Source organism: Ipomoea triloba, chromosome 1 (genome assembly GCF_003576645.1).
Source record: "Ipomoea triloba cultivar NCNSP0323 chromosome 1, ASM357664v1".
NCBI classification, from domain to species: Eukaryota; Viridiplantae; Streptophyta; class Magnoliopsida; order Solanales; family Convolvulaceae; genus Ipomoea; species Ipomoea triloba.
In genome coordinates, this window is record NC_044916.1 from 22,565,678 (window position 1) to 22,576,048 (window position 10,371).

At 33.3% G+C, this 10,371-nt stretch overlaps 1 protein-coding gene across 2 annotated transcripts in view; it reads right to left on the minus strand.

Annotated features, from left to right (window-relative positions):
- The window catches only part of LOC115999512 (chorismate mutase 2-like), a 7,182-nt gene extending 825 nt beyond the window's left edge, over positions 1 to 6,357 (minus strand). Inside the window, exons 1-4 of one of the 2 annotated variants that reach the window (XM_031239363.1) lie at positions 5,962 to 6,357; positions 4,609 to 4,701; positions 4,192 to 4,329; positions 2,426 to 2,518 (exon numbers count right to left, since the gene is read on the minus strand). In XM_031239363.1, coding sequence (XP_031095223.1) covers positions 2,426 to 2,518; positions 4,192 to 4,329; positions 4,609 to 4,701; positions 5,962 to 6,303 — 666 coding nt within the window. In that variant the 5' untranslated portion in view covers positions 6,304 to 6,357. The remainder of the gene's footprint in view (positions 1 to 2,425; positions 2,519 to 4,191; positions 4,330 to 4,608; positions 4,702 to 5,961) is intronic. The other variant, XM_031239366.1, reaches the window with a different exon arrangement.
- Between the last annotated feature and the right edge of the window lie 4,014 nt (positions 6,358 to 10,371).

Consider the following 10,371-nt stretch of genomic DNA (forward strand, 5'->3'; position numbering starts at 1 on the left):
ATATATATATATATATATATATATATATATATATATATATATATATATATATATATATATATATATATATATATTTGGAAGGTTCAGGTGAGGTCAAAATAAGTTCTTAGGTGAGGATGGATTTGGTCGCATTTGAGCAGTAATATATATATATTTGGAAGGTTCAGGTGAGGTCAAAATAAGTTCTTAGGTGAGGCCATCTGGATAAACATGTTTGAGGGTTGCTGAAATATAAAGAGAAAATGAACAAGGTCAGTTTTTTTAAATATTACAGACGCTGATTCAAAATAACATTCAGATTATGTACCTTCAGTTGGTGAACCCAAAACAACATTCAAATTATGTATCTTCAGTTGGTGGACCCCGTCCATGATTTGAAAAATTGGATAAACATACATCATTTTGAAATAAATATGCAATATTAATTAATTAAAAGTTCTACTTATCTACATAAACATCAACATCTTTTTTAAGATAAATTCTCCTGTAAGACCGGTTCATGAGTCTCAATCCGTAAGACGAGTAGGATAAGAAATATGATATATGGGTTTACAAATATTATTTCATACAAATTGTCTGTTACAGTTTTGCTATAAAATATTACATTTATGCTATAAACTATTATATATATATATATATATATAAGATTTAAAATATTTATTATATATGTAATTCTGATATGCAATGATAATTTATTTCCTCTAAATTGTCTATTAAAATTTTCCTATAAAGTACTACATTTATGTTATAAAGTATCTAACTATTTTAAAAAATATTTGCTAAATTTGATAAATTTAAAATATCTATTCACCCCTCTAGAATTTTAACTTTTAACTTTTGACAAGGACCATCGATTTGAAGTTGTTATACTGTGGACCGCGGTCCACAATGCATTGTGAACAATGCATGGTCACAAAACAACGTCATTTCAATAAGTGGGAGAAACGACTCCCGTAAATCTCCGTAACTGATATTACAGTTCATCTCAAATGATATTACAGTTGTGTTGAACTGATACTGCAGTTGTGTTAAACTGATAGTGCAGTTGTCATCTCAAATGATACTACAGTTGTGTTGAACTCATACTGCAGTTGTGTTGAACTGATACTTCAATTGTGTTGAACTGATACTACAGTTGTGTTGAAAGGGAACTGTAGTTGTGCGGAACGGAGACATTTTCATCCGTCTGTTTTTATTAATCAAAACGACGTCGTTTTGATGCACGGTCCACAGTAAATTTGCGATCGATTTGGATATATTGAAATGTATTAGGACTTTATAATTTAGGCACACTAAAATATTCTCCCTCTCCCTATATTATTATGAATATTACCGTTTACCATAATGTCTTGACAAGGACTCTTTGTATTCTCATATGTAAATTTTACAGCATCATAGGTTGATAGATTATTCCCAGAACTATTGTTCTAATATGGTATAAGACTATAAGTAGACCAAACGATCCATGGCTACAAATCCTACCAAAAAAAAACCTAACGATCCATGGCTACAAATCCTACCAAAAAAAAACCTTCCACCGCCACTAAATCTTAAGCTTGGGAAATGACATGAGGTTAGAGAGTCCCGAGCTATAGTGTGGTAGGTGAAAAGTCCTCCCTCCCTCCATTAAATGTGGTATTTATAAGAGAAGAAATGAGACACATGTCGGACTCTCGACATGCCTGACACATTTCGTGCATGCAATCAGCTAGCTCGTGAACAGTGCCAAGATGTCCACGTGTTGCAATATTACTGATCATCCACTAAGTGATGTGACCGGTGCAAAATCAGGAATCTGGGTCTCAATCCTTAAGTAGTCTAGCTCGAGGCAAACTTCCGAACCTAAGAAGGTCAGGATCGACCCTAAGGCGAAACAAAGTCTAATGTTGATGAAGCATTTGCTCGGTCTTCACACTTTAGATCGGGTCGATCAGTCTTAAAGTCGTGAACGATTCTTCTCGATGACATGACCTGATACCGAATAGGTATACAATATGTATAGGTAGGTATACCCAGAGAATATTTCTTATTAATCATGTACTTTACATAATCATGGATTGATTAATAATAGGAAAATACTACATGTACTCCCATTTCATACTCCCAACTTGTACTTCCTCTCACAAACTTGTGATATAGACATCTATCCTGGGACTCACATGATGAAAATATCCAATCCTTATTTGCCATATCAGGGAGTAAAAAGTTAGGGAGTAAAATGTGGGAGTATATGCAGTATAACTCTTAATAATAAGATCATTCCTTGAACTATTACTCTAATTAAATGTATATTTTTATTTTTGTTTTTTTCCCCTCAATTTTAGATTTTACGAGTCAAACATGCAGTTTTGCGTCCTATCAGCAACTGTATAAATGATAGAAACAAATTGGCGACCGCAGAAGAATTGGAAACTAATGAAAATACCTGACCACGAATAGCTTCTTTATACTTGTCCGGATTGTCCCTGAATTTAACCTCAGCGACAATTTTTCCACAATGAATCCTTCTAGAGAGTGCCTTCAAGATGATATAATAATTAAAAGAGAAAATATCATTTTTAGCCCTTCGATTATAATACATGTATCAATTTTGGTCCTTGACTATTAAAACTTTCAAATTAGGTGCATGATTATTCAATTTGTATCATATTTAGTCTTTGACTATTAACATTTTCAAATTAAGTGCATGACTATTCAATTTATATCACATTTGGTCCTGCCGTTAAATATTTTCGGCCAAATTTCCAGTAAAATCACCGGTGACCGGCTAGTTTATTTAATTTTTATTTTAAAAATTATTTTAAAAATTTTTAAATTAAAAAAATAAAAATAAAATAAAATAAAAAATAAAAAAACGCCGGCCACCTACCACCCTCCTCGGCTCCTCCTTCGTCTTCGGTAGAAAGAGACGAAGGTGGAAGGTGCAGGGGGTGGGGGTGGGGGGGGGGGGTGGCCGGCATATTTTTATTTTTATTTTTTTTATTTTTTAAATTTTTTATCTAAAAATTATTAAAATAATTTTAAAGTAAAATTAAATAAACTAGCCGATCACCGGTGTTCGCCGAAAATTTGATCAAAAAATTTAACGGTAGGACCAAATGTGATACAAATTGAATAGTAATGCACCTAATTTGAAAATGTTAATACTCAAGGACAAAATGTCATACAAATTCAGCACATGAATTATGATAGTATATCATATTTAGTCCACATGAATTATCAGGACCTTTATGTTTAGTCCTTGGGCTTGTTTGGTTATCAGCGGTTAGCGGTAGCGGATTGTGTTAGCGGTTATCAAATAGCGGATTGTATTAGCAGGTTTGACCAGCGGAATGTATTAGCGATTTGTAAAAAGATGTTTGGTTAAATTAGCTGTTTAGATTAGCGGTTAACATGTAAAATGACCAAAAGGGTATATATATAATAATACTCCGTAATAATAATAATAATAATAGTGATAATAATAATAATAATAATAATAAAACAAAAAAAGAAAAAAACTGTAAAGATGTGGGATCAAAAGATCCCACATCGTAAGTTTATAAAGAAAAGGGGGGTTGAGCTCCCTTATAAAAGGAGCTCAACGCCCCATATTCTTCTCTTGCCCATACCACATCGGATGGGCAAGAGAAAGAGAAGCCATTAAAGAAGCCTCAGGCTTCTAAACATTTAAATCTTTTTTTATAATTACAAATTTATAATAATAAAGGGGAGGGTGTTTTGGGGAAGAAATTAATCTTCCCTAAAATGCCAATCCCAAATGCTGCTATTGGCAGCGGTTTAGGGCAAACCGTTGCTCTAAACCGCTGTTAACCAAACACCATCTTTAGTCAAACCGCTAAAGATGGTCAAATTTACCAAATTTTGGCGGGTAAGTTGCTAACCAAGCATAGCATTTGTGTTGATTTTTAAGTAGTGTTTTTTTGTGTCTCATATAGGTTATCTGTTGTGGACTTAAAGAGACGAGACGCTATTAATGACTACTTATAAAGTGGTGTTTGAATTCGTTCAACGAGAGTAAGTGTTTCACTTTTTTTATATCCATAGAGGGAGAAAATCACCTCAACTTCAACATGAAGACCAAATATGAATGTGCTAATAATTGAGAAGTTAGTGTGACCATATATACCTTCATAACTAAGACACCAAAAACATCATAGTTGCTTCTAATATAAAATAATAAATTATTACCTGCAAAAGTTGTAGGTCACTAGAAGCCGTAACTGCATAGTTTTCATCATCACCCTTTTTTGCCAAGAGTGGAAGCAACTTCTCTAGATAAATATCCCAGATTTCATGACTTACGTTTAAGGAAATGGGATGCAAAAACTGCACCAAGTATTAGAAATTAGCCGTTTTTGTCTTATTGATATTACTATAGAAAATTTTTAAGGTATCGATCAACACGTGTCATCTTCTATATATTTTTTTTGCAATATCTTACAATATTCGATACAAAGTTAAAATTTTTTAAAGAAGTTTTGACTTATATTTGATCCAAGAGGCCCCTCCAATTGACACTATCAAAATTTTCTAAATTTCTTCTTCTAAAAGTACAGTGCAGTTATCATTCGTTGACTAATAATGATAGGTACTAAATTAACATACCTGCTCGATGCTTTGACTTTTTGGCTCCAATAATGGTGGGGGCAAATCGTCTGGGAAGAAAGGGTGTTCCTCAGGGGATAAATATCTTCCAACCTGTAATGCACGACTTGAAGTAAATTAGATCACAACTTTCAGAAAATACTTTCACTGAATGATTGAACAATAATTCATCATTTGACTTCTACTCTCCGAAATTAAACATATACTATACATTATAGTGTAGTGGCAAATGAATTCTTAGAGGGTGTTTGGTAAATAGATGTTAGCTGATTGGGTTAGTAAGTTTGACTAGTTGATAACGTTAGCTGATTGGGTTAGTAAGTTTGACTAGTTGATACCATTAACTGATTGTAGAAAGATGTTTGGTAAATTTGCAGCTGATTAAATGTAAAATGACTTTCTCAAAAAGTCAATTGAAAAATTTGTTTTGAGCAGCTTTTTGAATTTTAGCATTTTAGAACAATAAACGGTTACAAAAAGCTAATTAATCAAACACTCATATTAATTGTTTAACCAAGTCAAATAGCTAATAGTGGTCAAACAAGTCAAAATTGGGCTGATAAACTAATTATGTTACCAAACAAAGCCTTTATATCCCATAGATATTGAGTTTTTTTTTTTTTTAAAGAAAAACCTATAATCACACATTCATTAAGATAAATAATTCACATTTAATTTATTCTAAATATTTAAGGAAATGAAAACATACCATTTAATTGATCCCACATTTATAATGAAAATATAAATACAAAAATGAGCGAAAAAACTCTTTTCACATGCACGCACAAACAAACACATTTATTTATTGGATGGAAAATTACAAACTTATAATTGTATCATTATCATTAATCTTATATATTTATAATTTTATGTAGTATTATAATTATTTTCAAAAAAATAAAATGTAGTATTAGAATTGATTAATAATACATTTATTAATATTTGGAATATATTTTGATTACACAATAATAAACTACGTACAAAATAAATAAATTATAATAATTTTAAACTAAAATGTTTAATTATAATATATTTCTTATTTTTAATTTATACTGCGTATATATTTGTTAATTCAAAATACATAATTGACATACGATCTATTCTAAAATATTTAAGAAAATTAAAGCATGTCATTTATTAGGATTTGATCCCATTTATTAAAAATACAATGTATCCATATAGAAATGGAAGGAAAATTTTTTATGAACTTTTATATATATCCGGTCCAAACAGGTTTCCAGTGCAGTCTGTGCAGATTGTCCCGTTAGTTATACATAAATGCACCGCCTAATGTTTGAAAATGCACCAAAATGAAAGGACGAATGCACCACAGATAAAAAAAAAATAGATTACCTTGGATTGAAGAGCTTCGCTTCTTTTGACGAAGTACTTGAACAGCGTTCCCGGAAACCTGGAAGAGGTGTTGTTGTATAATGGGGTGTTGGTTGGGTACTTGGCTCTCTCGATGAGCCCGAAAACAATGGTGTCCTCTTGCCGGATCAGACTGCTCCGTATCGTATCAAGGGTGGGGTGAGTTTCATCGCCATCGCAAGCCGTCGTTGTTATTTGGCTGATGACAAGACAAAATCCCAGAAACAATTTTGCAAGAAAAATTCTCGAGGACTTCGAGGTTGATAAAGACGACGACGACCAAGGCGCTGCGGAGAAATGGCGGAACGAAATCATTGGCATCATGTCATGTGATGGAAGACAGTGTCAAAAAGTGTTTGTTATCGAGAGAATCTTCAGTTTGTGGTTTGTATGGAAACAATGGAGAATTGGAGATATTACTCTTTCCACTTATTTATATTGGATAAAAATACAATGATTAACTTTCTTTTATTTTTTAAAAAAACTAAAATGACATTATATAATTTGTAGTTACGGGGAAGTGACACTTTTTCTCTCTAAATTATATACTTATAGTAACTTTTTTTTTTTGAATTATTCATGTCTCCACATTATTCCTCTCTATTATTTTAAAACAAATATTTCATTTATTTTTAATTTTTAACAAATTATTACTTATATGTAGGGATGACCACGGTTTGGTTCAAACTAAACTAGACATTGTATCAACCAAATCGAATGATTCTGGTTATGATTTAGAACCAGAATCCAATATTTGTGGTTCAGTTTATTAAAATTGCGAACCAAAACTGCCGATTTAGCTTCTAAACCGAAAAAAATAAAAATGAATTGTTGAATTTAAGATATTTAAAAATAAAAAATGGATTTTTTTTAAAAAAAAGTTTGAACCAGCAGTTCAAACTAGATCTGGAACCGTGAACTGACAATTATAAATCAGAACTGAATCAAAATCATATCTATTTATATGTGAGAATCAAAATAAATACAAAAAAGAACATACATAATTTGTAAATATTATAATTATAATTTTAAGCTAATGCTAGTAGTTGTTTCGATTTCAAATCGTTGGTTCACAGTTTAGGATCCAGTTTTTTAACTTTTTTTGGTTCGTAATTTTAATAAACTAAAACCCAAAATTGGATTCTAGTTTTGAATAATAACTGGAAACTTTCGATTTGGCTGCTACAGTGTTCAGTACGAGTCGAAACGAACCGTGGTCATTACTACATATAACCAATAATTTGTTGAAAAAAAAGGAAATATTTATTTTAAGGGTAAAAATGTCCATTTTATATATCAGGGAGAAAAATTGACACTTTTTTAATAAATGAGGGAGCTAATGTGGATACATGAATAATTCAAGGAGAAAAGTACTATAAGCATATAATTCAGGAAAACAAGTGTCATTTTCCCTTTAATTAATAAGTAGATTTTTTTAGAAATCCAAAAAAATAAGTAGATTTTTAAAATGGAGGATGCGATTGGTTCTTTACAAAAGTAGTATATGTTTTATGTCCAAGGAATCAATATGCACTCACTGTCAGGTTCAATCCCTTGACCACACATTTGGAATGGTAACAGAAATATCATTCCACTCAGATCGGTCAATCAATGGTAATAAAATATTTTTATTACCATTAAAGAATTTTGAACAAATCTTTTGATCTCTATCCATTTACATTAGGCTAGCAGAAAATGTTAGGTAAGTTGAGATATTCATAAATAGTAAGTGAAAATATTTGCTTCGATATGATTTAGTGAATCTATAGATATATTTATGAGTTTGGGAGATCAACATTTGTTATGCCATCGACCGGGTCCACCTTGTAAGGTGGATCCGGATTTATGTTCACAATTCCATAATTCTATGTTCATAATTTCATAATTTCATGTTCACAATGTCGTAATTTCATGTTCATAGTTTTATAACTTCGAGTTCACAATTTCATAATTTCATGTTCACAATTTCATAGCTCTACGTTCACAATTTCATAGCTCTACGTTCACAATTTCATAACTCTATGTTCAAGAGTATCAAAACTCTATATTCAACAGTATAACACAATTTTTGAATCTATATAACAAAATTATGAATATAGATCTTAGGAGTATAGGATGGGGACACCTGGCACCATCCTATCTCCCTAATTTGTTAATTCTGTTCAGAGATATTAATTCTGTTTAGAGCAATTAGCTTTCCCTTTCCCTCTATTTTTTCCTGATGTATAAAACTCCATGTATTACCCAACATTCAAAGCAATGAAATAAACTCAGTCTTCATCTCTTTAATTCATCTCTGTCTCTCTCTGTACTGCTCCGCAACATGGTATCAGAGCAACATAATTAGGAGCTCTTCTTGATCTGCTTTAATGGCTGCTTGGCCTCCAATCAGTAGTCGTTCTACGCCAGTAGAAAATTCGCCGGGAAATCCAGCAACATTTGGGAATGCAGCAGGGAATCCGGCAACAGGCAACGCAATGCCTTCATCTTCCACGCCATCGACAACCATGGCTGCTAATGAGGTATCCTTTGATCCTCAATCTCACTCAAACCCCTATTTCCTGCACATAAATGAGAACCCAGCCCTAGAGTTGGTCTCCTTACCCTTAGATGGTTCGAACTACCATCCCTGGGCTAGGGCCATGACTATGGCCCTATCTTGCAAGAACAAGGTAGCATTTGTCAACGGAACAATCGTTAAACCTAGCGAAGACAACTTAGAGAGGTATCTTGCTTGGGAAAGATGCAACAATATGGTTGTTTCTTGGATTGTTCGCACCTTATCACCAACAGTTGCACGTAGCGTGTTATGGATTGACACTGCATATGGAATCTGGAATGACCTGAAGAGAAGGTTTAGTAAACAGGACTTGTTTCGAATTGCAGAAATTAACTGTGAAATTTAACGAACAAAGCAAGGAGACAACTCACTGAATGAATACTTTACTACACAAAAATTTTTGTGGGATGAATTGGTGATTCTCAAACCTCCACTAAGCTGTACTTGCATCACCAAATGTGATTGTGGGAAAAAGATTGATAACATGAATGAAAATCTTGAAAAAGATAAGCTGTCCATCTTCTTGATAGGTCTACATGAGAAATATACAAGAGCTAGGAATCAGATAATGCTGATGAGACCTGTGCCTGATGTTAATGAAGCTTACTCAATGATTTCTCAACAAGAAATGCAGTTTCAGATGGCCAGTACTGGTTTTGGGAGTCAATCGTATCAGGCAGGAGAGAACAATGTCATAGGAAGTGTGTTTATGGCTAGGTCAGATGGAAATTCTCAGTCAGGTTTCAAGAAGTATTCAGGAATCAACATGTAACACCCCAATTTTCATACCTTAACTTTATTAGAATAATAATATATTGCGGAAGCTTACACATCTAACCAACAGAAAAATGGGTGTTACCGCCACACCTAGAGTGAATTCTATCACCTCTTTGACAAACTCCACTCTAAGTGCACAAGCTAAACTTACAACATCAAATATCAACATCCAACTTAATACATATGGAAATAAATCTTCCAGGGTGTCTATTCTAGGATAGAGTATACCTCAACCTCAACTTCCATCCTATTCAGAGCTCATCGGGCTACAGGAGCCCACACTAGACAACATCTGTTAAAAGAAAACACATTGAAGTGCAGTTAGCACGACGGCTAAGTAAGAAAATCCATGGTCACCCAAAATTCAACAAAGGTTTTCAAAACATGTATAAAAGAGTTTTGGTAACTTTTACCCACTTAATGAGATTTCACCTGAAAAGAAGTTAATAATGAAGACTTGCACAAAAAGTGATTAGAAAACCAGTATCCACCTGTCTCTTTAGACAAAATCATTTCTTTCTATCGTTACAGAATAACTTTCTTCTCATCTTTAAAACTTCCTTTGTTTTATAATAGTAAGCGTGAGGCCTTTTGGAGTATCAACCCCGGGCCATGGCATTTAAGCCCTCCCGTAGGTCAATCATGTCAACAACCCCGGGCCATGGCATTCAAGCCCTCCCGTAGGTCAATCATCTCAACAACCTCGGGCCATGGCATTCAAGCCCTCCCGTAGGTCAATCTTCTCAACAACCTCGCGCCATGGCATTCAAGCCCTCCTGTAGGTCAATCTTGTAAACAACCGCTGGGCTATGGAAATTAAGCCCTCCCGTGGGTTAATCAAGACGTCCACAACTTACTTTAGAAACTAAGGTTTTGAAAACATGTTCCTTCCTTCAGTTTTCTTTCTTAAATCATTTCTTTTGAGCATATTTCTCATTTGAGTCCAATACTTAGAATTGGCTACCTCATTAGCCCCTGAAGGATTTTCAAAATACTTTCAGTGCCGGCAGGCTTTTCAAACATCATTTCCTCATCATTCAAGTAAGGTACACCCT